We start from the raw sequence: 22,510 nt of genomic DNA on the forward strand, positions 1-22,510 counted from the left end.
TTGATGCTGAAGAAAAAGACCGACCTGCAAGCTTGTGGTTGATGTGTAACAGCAATTCATTGTGCAGTTTGGGCTGAGTGGTAGACATTACACTCTCCGTCCATTTGATTATTATTTGATTACTATTTGTGTTCACAAGCAACTGACCGGGTACCTAATAAAGTGGATGGTGAGTGTATCTGGTAAAGCAGAGACAGCAGAAGTTTATGTCTAGAGTTTTAAGAAATAAAGAACAGATTTAGCCGACTGCCAACACTTGTGCTCGTCAAATTTTAACGCTCTGAAAAGAAACATACTCCTTATATTGTAATTTCATACTCTTGATACCAGCCAGACAGATTATTTACCATTTCACTTATTTTCCATTTTCCTTTAAGCCATTTAAGGCACTTTTGTGGCATGAGAATATTAACCCTGCCAGGAAATTCAAATCATTTAAGACTTTGTTCTGATTACAGGAACCGCACGAGCAAATCTAGATCTGGAGCACTTTCATTCAAGTCGGCAGAAACAGTTGGGAGGCTTTGTGTCAAGGAGTAAGGCTGGACGTTAGGGGCTGGTTAGGTGAGGAACTTTACAATTTTAAACAATTGTGAAGCGAGTGGAAGTGATCCAGTTTAGCTACGGCTGCTACCTTCACATCTGACAGCCTTCCACTCAGAATAGTCAGCTTAGCTGTGAGACTTCTGTTGACAGGGAGGCCTGATAAACTTCAGATGTGACTTAGCAGCTAGCTGTTTAGCCTGTGATTCCCCCACCTCAGGACACCCGCAATACTAATGAGCAATCTGGAGTTTCCAGTTAAAGCACTTGGAAGCTTTAGTGGGCCGCAGCATCAGCAGATGCACAGCCCAGTTAGGAGTCTACTGGGTGTGGAAGCAGTTACTGGAGTGAAGGTAGTCTCTAACCCATCAAATCATAACTAATCTGAAAGAACATGAGGTCTCTAGGTCATCGTATGGAATCAACATGTCCTTCAAAAGCCTTTGGCATATGATTACAGGAGAAACTCAAATGAAAGGAAACAACAGTGACCAGGAATGAACACAAACCTGAGGGTGGATGTAGGGGTAGATTCTGAAGGAGAGGAGGTGGAGCTGGCAGTGGTGGCCGGCCCATAGGGGGCGCTAGAGTGCCACCCTCCCTGATATAAAAGATGGAAAATATATTTTTTAAATTCAGTTAAAATTTTTACTAGTGTGCCTAAATACAATATGAATGATATAAACAACACTTCCACCAACTGACACGTCCACATACAGACTCATTGTTTCTGTCCTGGACGATGGCGATCATAACAAGTGAGAGCTTGATTATCTACCCGACGACGGAGCTGGAGAAGCCTGCTCCTGACAAACGTGCCCTTCTTTCCGTCTGTCACTCACACACACACACACACACACACACACACACACGTTGTTGATTTTTATAGAATCGAGGCCTGTTTACATGACAACTAACACGGCGGGGTTTTGTTGCCTTTGAGCCTTTTGTTTACACGAGAACAATGCCCGGAGCGCCCGAATCAGCAAACTTTGGAAATCAGGCTCCAGTGTGAAGAGTTTAACATTTCCATGTAAACAGGAAGGGCATTTTTCAGTGAAAACGATGAGCACAGCGCAGGCTTTACTCTTTCAAGGCCTCGCTATGCTTCAGTGTCACCGTAGCTTACGGGGGTTGGACACTTTTGCCAAGTTACATAATTTCCGGGTGTCGCTTTTCCGACTTTCCTTCGTATTGTGGTGTAACTTTTATTGCTTTGGCAATGGGGTGATTGTAAATTTGTTTTGTCTCATCTTGTCTTCTTCCGCTTTAACCCTTTCGGGGTCACGGGGAGGGCCCACAATGGTTGGAGGCAGGTCCACCCCTGGATGAGTCAGCACTATATGAGCATCTGTGTGTTTGGTACCTTGCTCAAGGGTACTTCAGGAGTGCTCCGAAGGTGTTCTCCCCCCACTACCAGGACATCTTTCATGTTGTGTCTGCCCTGGGGCTCGAACCAGGAACCCTCCGCTTCTCAGCCTGGTTCCCACTATCAATTTAAAGTAAACAAAGATGATGGTCATATTGCCTTATAGACCCTTATGAGCTGACCGATGGAATATTCCGTCTGTCATACTGGTAGCATCTTTTTGGGACTTTCTAATTAAATCAAAAGCGATTGGCTGTAAATATAAGTGATGAACGTTGGCCCTCTTCACCCGTTGGGATCTAAGCTCAGGAAGGTGCACAGAGAAGCTGATGACGGTCCGCTCGGAATGCCGTGGCCTCAACCCTTTAAGTGGAAAGTTGCAAAGTGAACTAGACGACAGTGCGCAGAAGCAGAAATGACGCACCCCAACTACACAGGAAACGTGTTCACGCTGTCGTCAGAATATGCAGAAGCATAACGAGGCCTTTAGATTAAAGTAGGAACAACGCGCTCCGCTAGGAATAACAGCAGCAGCCCAACTCTAGTGGTAAAGGGTCCATTCACTTTATCTCTGAAACTGCTGATTTTGAGGAGATTAAATCCTTTTAGTTAAAGTGTAGTCATTGCCTGACTGTTGATTTGAATTCTTAAACAAGGCAGGAAAATGCATCGTCACATCAGCCAAGGATAAAGGCACAATTCCAAAGTGGGAGTTCCTGGTGAATACTGGGAGCAGGTATTGTACAGGGATTGATTTTGATACTTATAAAATACAAAACAAGACAGGTGGTTGCTGGTGGGGCGTTTGTGGACATGCTGATGGATGCTGTGAACAAGAGGAGAATCAGGGTCTCCCGTGCTAATGCTCCTCTTCTGAGCTCCGCGTCACGTCCGCCATTTTTAGCCAATCGACGCCGTGTAAATCTCAAGCACCGTCCAGGGGTTTTCAGGGCCGATCAAAGTACCTCCCCTGGAGCAGGGCCCCGAAACATTTCCAGTCATTGGCCCCTAGTGAGGTTCCCGAAACACACCAGCAGCCCCGGCCCTTTAAAATGACCCCTCGCTTCCTGCAGTGGGAACGCGCCTTATTTCTCGCCAACTACCACTGGCGGGTAGATAGATTGTGTCTAAGATGGAGAGAGGAGTGAGAGTCGGTGAGAGTAAGCAACAAAGCCGGGGAGAAGCGAGAGGACAGATAATCTAAAGATCATTAAGAGTGCCTGCAGGAAAAAATGGAAGGACTGTAGGAAAAAACCCGACACATACAGGTTTGTGCCAAGAGGATATTTATGAAAGAGCAGCAGAGAAAATGTGATATGCTAGTTGATATTCATAGCTCATTCCCAATATGGTTTCAGTTCATTTCTTGACGCTCCCTCTAGTGTGCATATGTTTCTCTCCCTAATTTTCTCTCAGCTGCTGGGGACGTGCGGAAATACATTTATGCTGGAAATAGAATTACAGAGTGAGAAAAACAGTGTCCTGTTTTGGCTATGCTGACACCCTCACTATCGAATTTTGTGTTGAGCTGAGACACAAGGTGGCTGTTGGTGCTGAATAAAATAACACACGGCTGTTTGGTTTTTTTTTTGAAGAAAACCAATACGAACTTGAGTTTTCACTGCCAAGAACTCACTTCGGCTCTCCTGCTGCGATGGATTGTCTAACCCTCCATCTGCCTCATCGCCTAAAAACCCTCCCCCTCCCCCTCCCATCCATTTCTATTGTCTTGTTTGCTTTGCATGGATTTTGACTGTAGCCGGGGGGGGGGGGTTGCATCCAGCACTGACTTCTTATACTAGCACACAAATTATATACATGGGTGCACCGAAGGGGAGGAAAAACTACTTGCCCTCAGAGGATTTGCTTATCAAATTTGCTGTCAGATCATGTCAGCCATTTCATGTCAGGTCACAGTTTTCTGCCTGAGGCTACACAAAAGAATGGATTCCAGCAAAAGAATGCCACAGTGTAATGTCTGTAACCTCTCGCCGCTATATATCACTCATATCCTAAAAATAGAGTGCTGTCAATGTTTGCGTGCAGAGATCATTTTATCTGAATTTTAAATGTGCATAATTGATGCCGGTGTCAGGAACTTGCTCTCAGATAAGCCATAAAACGCCGACTGAGGAGCGTCTTAATGTTGCAGAAAAATGCTTTTGTGTTAAACATCCAGTTAAAACCTTTCCGGGGGTTTCAGGACGACTTTGATCAATAATTAATAGAAATTTTTGCAAGCTACAACCAAGGAATGATGCACTCTGCCTCTTTCTAAGCGCATGTGTGGACAGAAAGTGTTTCAACTTTTTCCTTTTGTGCATTTTTCTGAAATACTTTTCAAATGTAATTAAGGTACCATGTGATCACAGCCAGGGATTGTTTTGTTGATTTACTGCATTTGTTCACTTTAAAACGCCACTGGAGTGTTGGACACAAGGCAGTCACAACAGGTTAACTGCTTCTGTTGTTTTGAAACCTACCAACAGCAGCCACAGCCAATTAGATTGATTTCCTTCTCCTCGATCGCCCTCAGCTTTACATTCCATCTTAGATGCTCTCAGAAATGTCGGTTCTTCCCCTCCAACGGTTCGGTTTTCTCCATCTTTATCATCATCTTGCTTTCACCGATTCTTCTAGTCTTTCTTGTCTGATGAACGCGCCCTTCATCATCCCCTCGGCATCTAAATGTCCACTTTTCTTCTACGCGGCCACTCTGACCTATTTAACAGTAGACGGCTCTTCTGTAATAAGTCTGACTGTTCAACTGACAGACCTCCATTTTACAGATATGAGAACATAAATCTAGAAAATGCAGCACTTAAAGTAGATTAATCATGACTGTGGTTTCCTGCGCATTATCTTGTGAATGATGCACTGTTGTTGATAATCCCTGCCCTCTCTTTTAGATGCACCAACGATCCTTTGAATTTAGCAAGCTCTGTTTTGTGTTTGTATTAATGTCTGTTTTGTCCTTCCTTAGGACCTGAGCGCCAGTATGGCAGCTGAAAGTCTTGCTGAGCTTCGTGACTGGCTCTTCTTGCTGCTCCTGTGCCTCACCTTATTGGCTGAGGTGCTGGAAATGGCTGCGGCTGCAATTGCCATGGAGACAGGCGAGGGAGATGAGGGCATTGTTTGTCCCTTGGTGTGCCGCTGCGATGAGGGTTTTGTCTACTGCAACGACCGTGGCCTCAGTATAATTCCTCCTCTACCATTAATGGCTGCCATCCTGTACTTACAGAGCAACCGCCTGAGTAACGCTGGGTTGCCGCCGTCACTGGAGCGCAGCACGTCCATTCAAGTGATTTACCTGTACGCCAACCAGTTGGATGAATTCCCCATACACCTCCCGCCGTCTTTACGGGAGCTCCACTTACAGGACAACAATATACGAACGTTACCGCGATCGGCTTTATCTAAGTTGCCCTTACTTGAACGTTTACACCTGGATGATAACTCGATATCCACGGTTAGCATCCAGGAAAGAGCTTTTTCGGGGACTCCGCGGCTTAGGCTGCTCTTTCTGTCTCGGAACCACCTGTCAAGCATCCCCGCCGGTCTGCCGGCATCGTTGGAAGAATTGCGGCTGGACGACAACAGAATCAGCACCATACCCACGCACGCCTTCCGCGGCCTCTCGTCCCTACGCCGTCTGGTCCTGGATGGAAACCTGTTGGCGAACACGCGCATCGCAGATGACACCTTCTCCCGTCTTTCCAACCTGACAGAGCTGTCACTGGTTAGGAATGCCCTGCAGTCCCCACCAGTCAATCTACCGTCTGCTCACCTTATACGGCTCCATTTACAAGATAATGGAATAACTCACATACCGCGAGGAGCACTGGATGGAATGAAGAGGCTCCAGAAGCTGGATTTGTCAGGAAACAACTTGACCAGTCTCCCGCGAGGACTTCTAAAGGACACCGAGAACCTGGAGCTGCTACTTTTGAAAGGAAATCCCTGGTACTGTGGCTGCAACCTTCGCTGGCTCCACAACTGGCTTCACGGTCGAGGTTCGGCAGTAACAGTCAGGGGTCTGGCATGCCAGGGGCCTGAGTCTGTACGGGGCCAGGCTCTGAGAGACTTAACCACCCTGATGGAACAATGCGAAGGCCCCCCTGCAGGTCCAAGTCCGGGGGCGGGCACAAACCCAGCAGAAAAAGATGGAGGGGACGAAAGGGATGGAAGGGACAGAGCAGTGGCTTCAATCCCACACGGCAGCACCTCGACGACATCTGTGCTGAGCCCTACCCAAGGTTCTCTCTTCACCCTGCGGGCAAAACGACCAGGGCTTGTTATGCCTCTCCCTCAAGGTGAAGGCGGACATGTATCTAAAGAGGCACTGGAATTGACTGTAAAACCTCTCTCTTCAGATAGCGTGCTGGTAAGCTGGCTGTGCCCGCAGCCAGCTCCCTCTTTCCGTTTGTCATGGCTGAGGTTGGGTAGCAGTGCAGCTCTGGGCTCCATAACGGAGACACTGGTACCTGGAGAAAGGAGACAGTACCTCCTCACTCAGCTGACCCCACGTTCCCATTACCTCATCTGCTTGCTGCCGCTACGGCCGGAGCCGTCGTTTGGGGGCTCGAGCATGGGCTCCAGTCGAATGGGTAGCAAGGATTTGGACAATAAAGTCTCAACGCCGGCCTGTGCGCAGATAGAGACTGGTGATGCTCTCGTTAAGTCAGGGGAGGGGGGATCGGATAAAGAGGGACAGGACTCTGAATTAACAACACTCCCTTTGGCCGGGATCATAGGGGGGGCCACAGCATTGGTGAGCCTGCTTTTAATCTTCGGCATCTTCTGCTGGTATGGACAGAGAACAGGTTACATTTCTGGGGACTCGAGCTCATACAACAGGGGACGAGGAGGAAAACATTACGATGACTATGTAGAGTCGGGCACCAAGAAAGACACTTCTATCTTAGAGATCAGGGCCCCTCCTGCAGGATTTCAGATGACAACCATGGCCCACCAGCCCCTGCAGCCTAAACTTGAGGATGTCACCTACATCCACACCATTTTCCCTTCTTCGTCCCCCTCTTCATCCCAGGTCAACGGGACCTACCGGAGCACCCACGGTGCTGGCACCCTCAACGGAACCATCCTGAGCCAAACCAGCCACCATCGTGTCACTTACGGAACCAACCGTGGCTACAGAGAGGGTGGAATCCCCGACATAGATTATGCTTACACGTGATGACAGAGGGGACATCATCCCCAAGTCACAAAAGCCAGACAACATTTCTGAGATGATGGTTGCCTGGCTGGTGGCTGCTCTCTTTTCCAAAGTACCCTCTGTGCCTCTGCTGGTTCAATTCTGGTCGGTTTGCTAGGTTAAAAAAAAAAGCTATATTAAACTGACATGGCTACTGAGCGCTGGAGTTAGTCCTACTCTCCTCTGTACTACTGTATATCAATCTATACAGTAAGTCCTTTGAGCTCTATTTCTAGGTATAAATGATTACATTTTCTCTTTTGGATATCTCAGTGTCTTTCAAACTTACTGTTCTTCTCAGCTCATAATAATACACGGTAACGTATCTGAGGTTGATATACTAGGCTTAGCTGATTTAGCAGGAGATATATTTATAATCTGAAAAGGCCCTTGATGTGCATAGAGATAGCTCTCCTCTCTTCCTACCAACTGTAGGCTCTGTGCTGTATAGATAAAAGGCCTGACAGAGAGAAAAATCAATGGTTATAACCCACACATGATAATGCTATGTGGCCGGCATGAAAAGACGTTGTTCTAACCCTCTCCCTGTTTCTAGTTTTCTCCCACTCTTCCGCTTTTAATTTTCCCTCCTTTCCAGCTCCCTTCTTTTTTGTTTTGCCAAGGCTCTTTTTTATTTCTTTCTCATCTTTTGCCTTGAGCAGAGGATGACTTTGTTTCCACCGAGGGAGCTGACAGCGCTGATAACAGTTCTGAGAGAGATGAGGGACACAAGCCACAGCATAGGGAGAGTAATGAGGGAGGGAGTGCTGATGGATAGATGGGCGGACGATGGAACATAATGTGAAATAAGACGACGGGGTAGAGAGAGGTGCTGTTTTGCGCATTGAGGGTGTGTGTTTGCCTAAAGTAGGAAGGACACCACGTACAAAAACAGCTGTGACAAATGCAGGAGGCAAAAAAAAGATTATCAGGGCAAAACCTGTAGGCAGACAAATGACTGAAAACGCCAACAAACGCACACTACCTGTTCCAAGACAAAATCGTCTCTTTACAGACTACCTTTCCCTGCCACATATTATTCCCTAAACCCCCACGGAATAACGGGAACCACAAGCTCTAAAAGACGTGTTTTAAGAGGGTCAGAAAAATGGTCAAGCTTGAGGAAAATGGGAAAATGTTCCTCTCAGAATTCCGCTAATGTACCGCATGTACCCATTTTCTGTATTTGTCTGTCTTTTACAATGATGTGATTCATGAACGCTCTTTATTAAATAGCCTGTGTGAACTTTCCAAGGGTACTTTCACACCTCCACCACTGAGGGAATTTATCCCAATAAAAGAAGCTAGAGAGGCAACAATCAGACGGTGTTTCTACGCACAGTTTTTGGTTTTGGTTCAGGTTTGACAGTTCAGGCTGCCAGAGATTTTTCAATTCAATGTTGGATCCCTAGTGTAAACACAGACTAATCCATGAGGAAATAGTCCCTACAAATCAGCTGACTCATAGTTTAAAGGATCACGCGTGAATACAGGCTATACAGTAATTCAGCTCAAAGTTCTTGGTCACAGACAGAAACACTCAATTAATGTCAACACATCCAGGCAAAAAACAGCCAATGAATTTCAATCCTGTCATGATGTATTATACTCATTTATTGGGGGCGCGGCCTCACACATCAACTACGATTTTCCCACATGTGGATAAATTTGTCTGGTGGTGGATATTTTTTTGTAATTATTGGATAATATTAACCTAATCTTTTTAAGCAGATGTATATATCTCCTTGCTTTATCACCATGTTGAGGAGTTTTGGGTGAATTATCGCACCAGCGTCACATTTCTCATTATTTTTTGAAATACAGTAGAAAATCAGAGGATTAAAGTTGAAGAGGAATATGTATCCATAGATTGTCTATAGAATATAATAAGATGGGTGCCGCACAGATAGAGCTCTGGGATCACAGCCAGTACAACTGAACACACACCTGAACACACACAGGAAACAGTGCCTGCAGTCTGACAGGAAAACACGTAAAGAAAGGAGGAAATTTAGAGGAAAACAGAGGAGTGTGAAAGAAAAGGGAAGAAAGAGAAGACTGATAAACAGCCTTAGATTGTGGAAGCCAGTTCTTGCTTTCAGTAACTCTCTGTCTCTTTTTCAACCTTTATTACTGTTTACAGTAATAGTCAAAAATGGTGTAGCTGTTTTTCTGAATTTGCTGCTTCTTTTTTTTCAGAGCATTGATGTTTCTTTTTAGTCATTCCGTTTCCTTTTATTGTGTGCAGAACTAAATCCCCTTTCTTTGAAAATATCACCCTGAGATGTGATAATGAAAACACTCTTGTGTGTAAACATTAAAAATGGGTCCCAAACCGCGATTCCATTTACTGGTCTGTCGTCTTTTTTTTTATCTACGCAGATGAATAAAGACTTCTAAAAGGAATCAATTGCTTTATGTGATTTATGTGTGTGTCTGTGACAGGACGGCACTCATTAAATAAGGGACGGAGATATCAAAATGCTGCAAAGTTAGACAGCGTGGAGAAAAAAAATCAATCGGAATTAAAGACTATTAATATGATTTACGGTGGGATGGAGGGAGCCTCGTTGAATCACACCCTTTGGATGAAAACATCAGCATCTACACACCTCAGTCCCGGCAGCTCGGAGAAAAGGAGTTATTTTTTTCTTTTGTTCTCCGCTTGCTATAATCGGCAAGTGAGGAGAGAGGCTGTGCGAGTGTGTGATCACACGCACACGAGTGAGGACAAGCTTCCCGCTCCCACAGGCTGCTAATGTGTGCAGGCGTGGATCAATATAACGAACAGAGTGGGTAAGTGTCCATTAAGGGTGACTGCCGCTGTTTTAAAGGAGTGGGTCAGAAATGGACTTGATGTTTGTACAAATGATTTTCGCAACTGTGTAAAGCCCGCTGGCTGATTGAGGGGAATTCATGATGCACCCAGCGCGTCCGTGCAAGTGCAAGTGCAGGAGCAGAATGTGTGAGGACCGTGCTCCTTGCATCAATATTCCAAGTGTCGGCTTCTTATTAGTCTCAGTCCAATAGCGAGAGTCAAGTCTTCTGTCTATAACTCCCATTACAGCCGACAGAAAGATGCGTTACGCTGAGGTCTAGAAACAGGAGCTCAGCTGTTGCCTATAAAATGTCCTATTTCACTGTAACATTGCGTCAAAGTGGTCGAAGGAAGAAAACACACAAACGATTGTTCAGTATGTTTAAAAGCCACTTCATTTTAATGCCTAAATGCTCTCCGTTTCTTCGGTAATAACCTCCCCAAATGAGAAAATAAATCTTGATTTAAATACGGCTCTAACTCTAACGCAGTGCTGCTAATGGTGATGTAAGGCTGCACGCTCCTTCCACAGTTCACAGGCTTCTACTACCCTCCCATAAAAGGTCAATGTATTCTTGCAAATGCATAGACTTGGATAAATGCACCCGTGAATGCATATATTATATTCTCCAGCAATTCTGTTGTGTGGATACGACCCCTCGCTTTCTCATTTATGGGGACACTGAAGCTTTTAAATACTTCAGACAGGCGTCGCTCTGCAGACATGAGAGAGCCGTCTGGAGTTTTAGATCGATGTTTAGGGTGACAGAGGGTGCTGGAATGTTTCCTAGGAGAGGCAGGAATACTCTTGGACAGGTCAGAAGTCTAACAGTGCACTTGACTTGGAGTGTATATAATAAATATTTATGAATATACTGTATTTATGCTGCATAGCAGCTGTAGGGAATTGGCATACACCTTCAATAACTGGAGAGGAAATACAGAAATACCAGAGAGCTCGTTAAATCATCATGGACATGTGTCACGGTGCAACTGCTGGATCCAATTAGGCAATAAAAAACGACAACCTTCACAAAGAATCTCCTGTTGTGCATTAAGGCGAGTGTCAACCTGCAGTGTAGAATTTAAACAAATGACATTTAACAGTCTTAACCACATGTATTAACACCCACAATAGTAATAATAATAATAATAATGATGATGCTCTGTCATAGCTGAACCATTTTTTCCTCCCTTAATTTGACCAATTTAATTTTCAGCTTGCTTTTGCTGTCATTTAATTAACTTATGTGAGACATGTCCTATAGATAACAAACACAACATTATGTTTGCATGTTATTCTAAATTCCCCTTCATATGTCAACTGATATAAATATTCATATGACCATATATTGTAATAAATTATAGCGATATTCCACATAACATACCATACTGATTCAAATTTCCATAACATACTTGCATCTGTGTTATTCTAGATTATTCTACGGATGCTATGAATTAACTATTGCTCCAGTAATAACAGTCATCTGCGTACAACTGAAGGCAACATGAAATGATTATCATTTTTAAGCCACTATTGTGTTCCAGTCACATCTGTAGACCTTCTTTTCCTGTAACTTCACACATTTCCAGTCATCAATACTGTATATTAGGTCCCAAAAATACAATAAATGAAATGGATTTTAAAAGCTGGCAATAGTAAATCCAGCTCCCTTTGTGGCAGAGCCGGAGAGGCTGGCGGCCCCGCAGGGCCAAAACAGAGCTGCACCAACATGCTTCTCCCGCTGCACACGTGCAACGTGCACGCTGTAGGAAACCAGCCCAAAAAAACTGAAGCGAACTGAGAAGCCCTTCACATGGAACCCTGGGAACCCTCGGTGGTCTGCACGGATTCCTCTGAAGCGCCTGATGACAGGACAGCAGAGGGTTGACACAAAGGCAGAGAAACTAAAAAAGACGTCCTCCCGGGGGATTTTAACCACACCAACGGCTGTCGAACAGAAAAAAAACCCTCCACTTTGATGCTTGTGCGAGAGTCTGTGCCTGAGAGGGAAGACAAAGATCCTCCAAGAGAACGGCGATCAACTCGCTGGAAGAGATGCAAACGAGATGCTACAACAGCTCTCGCGTGCAACCGTCCTCCAATAATTGCTAACATTTGGCTGAAAGGAAAGGCAAAAGCAACTGTTAGGCGAAGTCTCAGCGTTGGCAGCTTCGTGTTGCCGTGTTTTTTACAGAATAGAGATGCATATTCCCGCCTACATCAGTGATCAGCTCTGGAGGAGGAGATCAGCGGGTAGTGGGCTCCCACTGGACGGAGGCTCAGAACCTTCACCCTCACTCACTGCTGGCTGACAGGGCTCCTCTCTGGTGGTGCACTATGGACCACACAGACGTATTGTAGTCAGACAGCCTGGGATTTCTGACTGGAGCGGAGGCAGATGAGAAATAATAAATACATACAGTCTGGGAGAGCAGGACAGTCTTCGTTATGCAGCTGAAAACGCTGTGGAGTTGCCACTGCTGCCGGGTGACTTCATAAAAGAAGACACTGGCAAAACTCAAGAATAAGTGTCACAGTTTTTATTACATCCTGTGCAACATGCTGCAGGTAGTCTCGTTGGAAGAAAAAGCTCATTAAACGGAGCTTTTCTGTTCTCTCTTTTCTGCCCATTTACACACTAACTCCCAGAAAAGTGGTGATTTTCCACAATTTCTACTTAAATCTCCCAAAACCAGACAAATAATAAACGCAGATAGAGAAGAGAGATTTGCCTTTTATACACGCTGTAAAAACCAGGCGTGACTAAAACGCCGTGAGCTGCGGTGTTTCATGTCCTGGCTGTGCTCAGAGGGTCCAGACACACAGGTCTGAAGGTCACGAGGGGTTAGAGCAGAGGGTCTGTTCTGTTCTTTCATGTCACTAAAACACATCCATCCATCCATCCATCCATCCATCATCCACCCATCCACCCATCCATCCATCCATCCATCCATCAACCCATCCATTCATCCATCCATCATCCATCCACCCATCCATCCATCCATCCATCCATCCATCAACCCATCCATTCATCCATCCATCATCCACCCATCCACCCATCCATCATCCACCCATCCACCCATCCATCCATCCATCCATCCATCAACCCATCCATTCATCCATCCATCATCCACCCACCCATCCATCATCCATCAACCCATCCATCCCCCATCCATCCATCCATCCATCCATCCATCCACCCATCCATCCATCCATCAACCCATCCATCCATCCATCCATCCCTCCATCCATCCATCATCCACCCATCCACCCACCCATCTATCCACCCATCCATCCACCCATCCATCCACCCATCCACCCATCATCCATCCATCCTCCATCCATCCACCCATCCATCCATCCATCCACCATCCACCCATCCCTCCATCCATCCATCATCCACCCATCCCCCACCCATCTATCCACCCATCCACCATCCATCCATCCCCCATCCATCCATCCACCCATCCATCCATCATCCATCCATCCATCATCCATCCATCATCCATCCACCCATCCACCCATCCATCCACCCATTCATCCTCCATCCATCCATCCATCCATCCATCCACCATCCATCCATCCCTCCATCCATCATCCACCCATCCACCCATTCATCCATCCATCCACCCATTCATCCATCCATCCCCCCCATTCATCCATCCATCCACCCATCCATCCATCCACCCATCCATCCATCCACCCATCCATCATCCATCCATCATCCATCCATCCATCCATCCACCCATCCATCCACCCATCCATCCACTTATTCATCCATCCATCCATCCATCCATCATCCATCCATCCATCCATCCATCATCCACCCATCCACCCATTCATCCATCCATCCACCCATTCATCCATCCATCCACCCATCCATCCATCCACCCATCCATCCATCCACCCATTCATCCATCCATCCACCCATCCATCCATCCCTCCATCCATCATCCATCCACTGCGTTAACAGTGCTAATCAGGGTGATGGGCAGGTTGGAATCTGCAGCCAACCAGATCTTCATGTTTTTGAACTATGGGAGGAAACTGGAGCACCCGGAGAGAACCCACATCGGCGATTTGAACCCTTAACCGTCCTACCGAGACAGACAGCTACAGGTTCCGCCATGACCTACAACAATCCCAAACCTCTGGATTAATGTTAATTTATGCAGGTGCTTCTGGAGCTGCATCTGCCTCCCTACAGGTACCAACGTTGTCTCCATCACTGACACAGAGACCGGTGAGGAACAACCAAATCCTGACCTCTGAGCGGTCAACAGTGTAAGCAAAAACTCTATTTTAACAGGAAGAAACCTTGAGCAGGACCAGGCTCATATGGGAGGGTTCCTCCTGCTGATGGACGAGTAACAGAGGAGAACGGCAGACAATACAAGCTTAAAGAAATTTCAGGTAATAACATTTCAAAAGGTTAATGAACCTTGAATTTAAACACCATCATTTTAGATATACAGAAAACACAGCAGCACCCATTTGAAGCTTCATTATGAGCGACTTGAAGTGCCTCAGATTCAGCACAAAGGCATCAGCAACTGCTGAGGGGATTCGTTCATGAATCTGTGTGAGATAGGTCCACATGTTCCACCGGTGGATAACAGCAACAAAAGGACAAGTGGGTATAAAACAGCTGCTATAAATAGTCTTGTAATTTCCTAAGCTCTGATAATGCGGGTGACAGCGAACACATCACTAATGCCTGATAGATTGCAATTACAAGAGAGCAACTGTGAGCAGTGATTGCTCCCTGTTCCCCGTGTGTGTGTGTGTGTGGTGTGTGTGTGTGTGTGTGGGTGTGTGTGTGTGTGTGTGTGTGATTATGTGACAAAAGCATCATCTGTGATTGGACATGTCAGCAGACAATGGGAGCTTCTTTTTGTGCTCGTGGAGAGAAGGAAAGAGGGCTAGATTAAAGCCCATTTTGGAGGTTACCATGATACATCCTTTATTCTTCACTAAGCTATGATTATAAAATGAGAGAAAAGAGGGTGTTATTAGGCTGCATTATACTTAATTATTCAAATAACACTGTCTACAATGACGATAATCGTCTTCCGATGTGCTCTTATGTTCCATATCAAATGTCTCTCCTTGGCGCTTCGGTCCTGTGTGAACGCATTTGCGCGGCTCGCTATCGTGTTGGAAGAGTCTTAACGAAGAGCATCAATCAAGATCAATCTCAAAGGTTGATTAACTCCCTAAAGACGCCGTTTGTCAGCCTTTGTGACTGTACTTTGCCTCTGCCTGTCTGCTGTTTGGGCTGTGCCGCCAAGGAGACTTGGACTTTGGGTGCACGGGCGAAATCTTAAGAGTAAAGCCTGATTACTTTGCTGGCACCAGAGCCAGACGGTACACTATAATTGTCAGAAGGAACTGGGGATACATAGAAGTATTTATATGCTGAGGAGCGTTCCGAGTGAGAAGGTACAAAAAAAGTAACCCTGCCCTCTACAAGAGAAATAATCAGAGTTGATAGTTGGCTACTGTACAAGCGGCGCATTACTCATCACTTTGTCACATCCTCAGAAGACCCGTTTTATGGCCTCGGCCCCATTTTGAGTCAGCCTCTCCAACATCGCAAGTCCTCTGTGCGCTCCAAAAGCAGCGCATGGCAGATCAACCAACATTTGTTAAATTATTTGAGTTCTAACTATCTCACGTGTCTGATCGCTCCAGCTCATGCGCGTCAGATCTCGCGTCGGTTCGCCGTCAAAGTCTGAGGTGATCAAGCCCTCTTGTCCTGCTCCCAGGATTATTTTAAATTTCATGCGTTCCATAAATAATTCCTTGACTTGAATTTTCAATGTAGGGGTTTGAAGAGGAGGTTGAAGAAGCCCCCGCCGCTGACTGGGTTGGAAGCGAAGCTGCAGTGGCGCTTTAATAAGCGTTAATGTAGAGTGGACTGAGATAATTAGCTGAATGTGGTTAGGCTGCACCTTGCTGCTCACTTTTCCCCACCAAAATTACTTTTAAAGTCCAAGTCAGCTCTAAAATGCCAGCGTGGCCGCAGAGGCGCACCTTCTTCAGGAGAAACGGTCGATCGGGCACGTTCGCAGATCAAAGACGCAGCTTTGGGAAAAATCTGAGGGCCGATGTCTTTGATATGGAGAACGTTGGGCGCTGCCATTGTAACTTGGTACAAGAGCGACCACTCCTCTGCGGACTATTACAGACTCAATTACAAAAGTGTCAGATCACCTTGTCTTGCGTGGACAATGGCGGCTTCTTTGAACTGCCTTGCTTTGTTGTTTCAAGTGTCCGAAGGTGTGCTCTTTGATTTGGTTGCATGCATCATGGCCATACACTGTAATACACTCTAAATGTTTTCTTCCACAGAATTTTAACATCAACGTCTCAAAATCTGAGCTGATGCAATTGTTTACATATCGGCAGCTACGAGATTAACCACAAAGACCGTTAGCATTAAGCTAATTCTACAAAAGAGTGGCTGAGTTCCACCACTCTTTTTTACATTATTTCCTGGCGATGGTCCCTCCTAACAGATGGAAGCTGAAAGCATCCCTCTTCAAAATTGGCAATGTCCACCTTGGCTTAGTATCTGGAGAATCCTAGCGAGGCACCCAACACTGATGTGGCCCTGTTTACTTTATCCTGACCCGTTTGTAGCGACGTCATGGGGGCAGGCTTTGACCACACTTCTAAGCTGAGACCAGTTATTGAAGCAGCTAACTGGCAAGAGGACATTAATAATACTCCGTCTTAACCCAGCTATAGCAACAGGTACACGATGGTCACTTACACAGAGGCATCAGACGAATGTTCCCAACCTCTGCCCTGCAGTGAACTTCACCATCCTGTGAAAATGTATTTAACAGTTCAATTATCAATACGCTCTTGCGCCCAGACGTGAGGTAATAGCTTCGGACTGAAGAAAGCGTAATTAAAGCACAGCTCCAGACATCGATTATAGCCATAAAAACTTATTTCTGGTAATCAAATTACTTTATTGTTTTCTTTCATTTCATGGAACGTAGTAATCTATATTAGACCCACCCCTCCCTGTCCTGGTCTGGCTTTAATTGTGAAATACGTTGCACAAAAGCCAGTAAAAGTCGTATTATTTTATAGGCGTCATTGTTGAAAACGGACTGGAATCTGCAGATTCACCTTGACTGGATCTGGACACCATGTCGAGGGTCAGAATACGTCAAAGTCAGCATGAACTTGTTACCAAGGGCAGAAATGTGGCGTCCACTGGAGCAGGGACACGGCAACCTCAATCTCTAAAGACTCGGCCGGTGGCAGAGTAAAGAGCAGGAATGTGTCACGGCTTCAGCAGGCTGAGCTCGCTAATGTCAATACTTTTTAAAGAGCAAAGGTGGAAGCCTGCGTGGCGTTACTCTGACTCAGTCAATAATGCAACGCTCCCAAAAGCTCCGAGCCCAGTCAGGATGGCGGTGAGATGCAATCACACAAAGGCTGTGATGGCAGAACTTCCCTCGGCCGTGAATGAAGGTCTGCCCTCTGGCTGAGGAAAGCTGCTCCCTTTATGATTCAACAAGGGCCCCTGTCTCTGCATACTACACAGAAATGTGTCTTCAGAACACGTGGATCTGAAAACTGAAGCTAGGAAAAGTCTAGAAAAGGTAAATCTGTAAAACTCAGAAGCCTCAAAGTGGATGGGAGGGATGGGGAGGGTGCTGATGATCAAGCTGCCCCCCCTTTCACATCCTCATTCACTCCATCTCTTTCCATCTTCTACACTGTCCCAATCGGGCTAATTAGACTTGCGCTTCATCCGCGGCTTCCTGCTAGTTATAGGGCCGATTGATTGGATGGGTGGTAAAGCTTTTAACAGGGGAGGGGTGGGAGAGAAATAATTAGCGTGAATCAGCTTTTCTGCAAAGTCAGTTTGTTTTTCCTTTTTGCTTTTTTCATTCGCTCCCTTTATTTACTGACCTGGACAACATTAGAGATGAACTCCCTCCAAGGAGTTGTTAACTTAATGTCAGGGTGTAAATCAGCGCCGTGCCCCTCGCAGGTCACAGCCCCCGCAATGATGCCTAAATGGACGAGGTAGCAAATAAAATGGAGGAAAGTAGACGACCCAACTCCAGAGATGAACCATAAAGAATCGCGGCTGCTCTTCCGCCTTCCCACTCGAATTGAGACATAAACGGGCAATCGGAGCGTCCTGCAGAAACTTAACGCACTGAACCTTAAAACCGGAAAGGAAAAAATTTTCAGGAGAGAAAGAGCGTGAAAGTGGCTGCTGAAATGGCCAGTAAAGTGGTCTTCTGACACTCGGGCCATAATTAACTCAGACAGATCTGGACTGAAAAAACTGGAGCAGAAGCACCGCGGAGCCTACGTCTGCCACCAAATCACAAATCCACTCCCAATCTTCAGAGTCCCCCCGTGGCAAAGACACAGATACAACAGGACAACACAACACCACTTTGCTGCAATTTAAACCTGACCATTCGGGGGAAGTTCGCCTCAGCCAGCGTGATCTGAAAGCCAAACCTAAAATCTGTGCCACAAACGCTCATTATCAGCCACTTTTGAAGCACTTTTGATGCATATACAACTTGAAATGTCAGACTTTTGGCACTCAGATCATGTAAATCCCCCAGGAGAGGAAATACACCCACAGACTTTATTATTTAAGCATGAAAAACGGGACACTTCAAGAGGCCATGGAAGAGTAATTCTGTATTCATTTGATGTGTTTTGAATCTGAAGATGACGTTAAAACACTCCAAACAAATAGAGACAAAATATGATGGTGTTTTTGGTCTCCCTATTTGTAGTTGATTATCGCAGCGCATCGCCCCTTCACAGGCCACCGACTCTGACTTTTAACAGATTAAATAGTTGCTTTAATACAGACGTCACTAATGAGCTTTTCGCAGCACATTTCTATCTGAAACATGCGTGTTTGAGTCCTTGCAGGGCTGTGGGATGGTGGCTGGCTGACGCACGGCAGACGAGAGCAGGTTTACAAAGACTCTTATTTATTATTTGACTGGAATAATTCAGCATTAAACAGAATCCATTAAGTGTTCTAGAATCCTTTTAGTGTTGAAAACTCACTTTATTTCATCTCTCGTAGCATCTTTATTTTGCTTTTATACCATCAGACTGGTTTCCGGTTTGTAAACCGTCACCATACTCGCCCACTCCTCTGGGGCTCTACTGGGGCTCTACTGGGGCTCTACTGGGGCTCTACTGGGGCTCTACTGGGACTCTACTGGGACTCTACTGGGGCTCTACTGGGGCTCTACTGAGGCTCTACTGGGGCTCTACTGGGGCTCTACTGGGACTCTACGGGGCTCTACTGGGCTCTACTGGGATCTACAGGGGCTCTACTGGGGCTCTACTGGGCCTCTACTGGGCTCTACTGGGACTCTACTGGGCCTCTACTGGGCTCTACTGGGACTCTACTGGGCCTCTACTGGGCTCTACTGGGACTCTACAGGGGCTCTACTGGGGCTCTACTGGGGCTCTACTGGGGCTCTACTGAGGCTCCACTGGGCCTCTACTGGGCCTCTACTGGGACTCTACTGGGCCTCTACTGGGGCTCTACTGGGACTCTACTGGGGCTCTACTGGGGCTCTACTGGGCCTCTACTGGGGCTCTACTGGGCCTCTACTGGGGCTCTACTGGGGCTCTACTGGGCCTCTACTGGGCCTCTACTGGGACTCTACTGGGGCTTTCCCATCCTTACTCCCATCCTATGATGCTACTGACACCTCATTGACTCCTTTTATCCCCTATTCCTCATTATTTCAGAAGCAAATATTCAAATTTCTCATCTCGGTCTAGTAAAACCACTCAAAGGCTTTATTGGCTGATTAAACCACCCACCTTTCTATAAAGCGTTTACACAAACTTCACCTTGCACTGCAAAGACATTTAAATGATGCAAATAGTGCGGTATAAGCAGCTGGGCCATTTCACAAGAGGAGGAAAAAACGCTAACAACACAGTAAAGTGCATAATAAATCCTAATTAGCTCTCATTCAGAATGGGCATATTTTGAGCTTTGTTCACTCTTACTCAGCTCTGCTTTGACCCTGCTTATCACGGCATAGCTCCGCTGATTAAAAGCCATACAGATCGACTTCCTCTGATGAACTCTTCCTTTGCGCGCCTTCGTTCATGCGCACACCAGCTACTCTTTCAAGTGAACTGAAGATCAGATTAATGTCTCTGCGTGATGCCTTCCCCTGAACCGAGCCGGCTCCTCGTGGCTGATAGGTGAGCCTGGCAGAATCCCGTCTTGCTGCCTTCACAATGGAAACAAAGGCACATCGGCGAGAATCATCTGCCTCTGTGAGTGCCTGCATGTGTACAGGCTCACACACTGTCAAAACATATCAGTGGCACGGCTGCAGAGTCGCTGCAATGGGAATACTGCTATAGAAGCTCCAGCTGAGGGACAACAGTTACTATGGCGGAGCCTCGGGGATCTGCAACCCCTGCAAAGTATCAACACATCACCGTTCTATATAAAAACTACAACAACTTAGAGTAATTAGGAACAAGCATGCTCATTCAGTGTGCATATGCAGGTCCAAGTCGCTGCGCCTGTTTTCAGGCTTTCTTGTAGCTCGCACATTTGTCTGGGAGTCTAAACCCGGTGTGACATCTTACATCTTGTTATATGAGCCTGTCCTAAAAAGAGCTGACAGGAGCTTTAGGGAAGATGTATGGAGCAGGGAAGAAGATAAACAGCACACAGTGTGGAGCCTCTGGGACCCCGGCCCCAAAAGAAGGCGAGATTCTGGGCTTTCCATCATCCCCTCTGACCCTGGGAGGCTGGGTGGATCACGCCAACGTGCCTCCTCTGACAGCAGAGGATAAAAAAAGTGACAATAGTGCACGAGGCTGCCTTGAAAACATTATGAGCAATGCTGGCCTGGCAATGAATCTGCAGTGATTGCTAGTTTTTCTTTTTATTACTAACAAATCTCTACAGAGGGCTCAGAGGAGCGGTGGTTTGACCTAGCAACAGGCGCTTTTCTGTGTGGAGGCTGCACGCTCTCCCAGTGCCCGTGAGTCTTCCCAGTCTGACGGTCTGGCGACCTGTCCAAGGTTTGTTCAGGGCCTTTGTTACGGTCAACAGAAACTAAAAGGAAAACCTGACGACAGCCTAGGAATACTGAAGAAGATCCTGCAGCGTTCATAGTCAGTCTGTTAGAAAATCACTTAATCCCTGGTACAGTTACAGGAAAATCCACGTTAGAGTCGCAGTACTGTAAAAGAAGAGAAGGCAGCTCAGGTGAAATCCAAGCAACAGCCACTCTGAAAGCAATTTTAACAACAAGCCAACCCTGACAATCCATAAACACACCAGCAGAATGTCAAAAGCAGCTCTCTGCCAGGCTGATCTTGGTGCTAAGTACAGCACTAAAGCCCACTGACAAAGCCAGCTAAGAATCAGTGAAGCCCTGCAGAAGGAATATGACTCTCCGCCACGGCAGAATAATGCTTCTGAACGGGCGCTCTACCTGCGGAATGGATGGCTTCCTTTCTATTCCCTTAAAATCACTCAAAGGGATCACTGAGTCCTTCTCCTGCAGCTGCTGTAGCTGCCTATCAAAGGTCACTCGTCTGCATCTGGCCAATACCCCGACCGCTTCATCCTCCACATCCTCCTCATAAACAGCCATCGCACTGTTTATATCCAACAGCCAAGCAGCCTAAAGGCAACTGATCGGCTTTTATTTGTCTTATTTAAGCAAACCTGGTTAAAAAGGAACCAGTGCCCAAAAGTTGCCCCATTTACCACATTTCATTCTCTCCATTTGTGTAAATTAGCAATTTTCCTACTGAAACGAGTGGAGCGCGTCAGGTGTCAATGCTCAGCGCCAGGGGTCACCGCACATCTGTCAGCCAGTCCCCAAATACTGGTGGAGGCAGTGAGAAAAGGGTGCAAAACTAAGAGTTTGTGAAGAAAATGAAGTGAAACTGGACGCAGCAATGCCTGTCAGCAGCTCAAAGCCTTCTGTGTTTCACACAGTCAACATAGAGGCAAAGATAAATACTATTTCCTTTACACTTAATGTGAGTGTTGTTTGTTTTCGGACCAGACGCAGGTCCTCCTGACCAGTCACATACCTTTTCGCGCAGCGACACCAGTGTGACATTAGCAGGACGTCCCGGAGGTTCCCCTCACCGCCCTCGTGCCTCACTGACATTTGTGTTGCACTGACAGTCTGTCAGCTTGCCGCTCTCCACTCCCTCATCTGTCTATCTGGATTCTGTTATCTGGGAGGGAGTTTAGTCTCCTCCAAAGTCACACTCTCTCCGTCTCATCCCCGCGTGTCACCTGAGGGCCACGGCTACTGCTGCCTCTAATCTTGTATCTCTGCGGCTGCAACAATGACTGAGGTTTCTGTGCCAACTGGCAGCTTTATCTGTGACCCGCCACAGGAACCCTGGGAGACTCAGGCCCACGCCGCAGGACGCACCGGCACGGTCCGGATTTACCGCTCTCAATGGCACCAAACAAGTACTGTAATGTTTTTTAGTGATATGCATCCACGAGTAAAAACCTGTGAGGCTTCCAGGCGG

The 22,510-nt window shown here is 46.4% G+C and overlaps 2 protein-coding genes across 10 annotated transcripts in view; one reads left to right on the top strand and one right to left on the bottom strand.

The window, feature by feature from the left end:
• flrt1b (fibronectin leucine rich transmembrane protein 1b) overlaps positions 1–9,533 on the top strand; it is a 28,624-nt gene extending 19,091 nt beyond the window's left edge. For 4 of the 5 annotated variants that reach the window (XM_057044108.1, XM_057044107.1, XM_057044110.1 and 1 more), the window contains one exon: positions 4,896–9,533. In XM_057044108.1, coding sequence (XP_056900088.1) covers positions 4,911–7,109 — 2,199 coding nt within the window. In that variant the 5' untranslated portion in view covers positions 4,896–4,910 and the 3' untranslated portion in view covers positions 7,110–9,533. Of the gene's footprint in view, positions 1–458; positions 565–4,895 lie in introns of all 5 variants that reach the window. The other variant, XM_057044111.1, reaches the window with a different exon arrangement.
• macrod1 (mono-ADP ribosylhydrolase 1) overlaps positions 1–22,510 on the bottom strand; it is a 76,437-nt gene that overhangs the window by 49,669 nt on the left and 4,258 nt on the right. The gene's annotated exons all lie outside the window — the stretch shown is intronic.

Source organism: Takifugu flavidus, chromosome 9, assembly GCF_003711565.1.
Source record: "Takifugu flavidus isolate HTHZ2018 chromosome 9, ASM371156v2, whole genome shotgun sequence".
In the NCBI taxonomy this organism is placed as follows: Eukaryota; Metazoa; Chordata; class Actinopteri; order Tetraodontiformes; family Tetraodontidae; genus Takifugu; species Takifugu flavidus.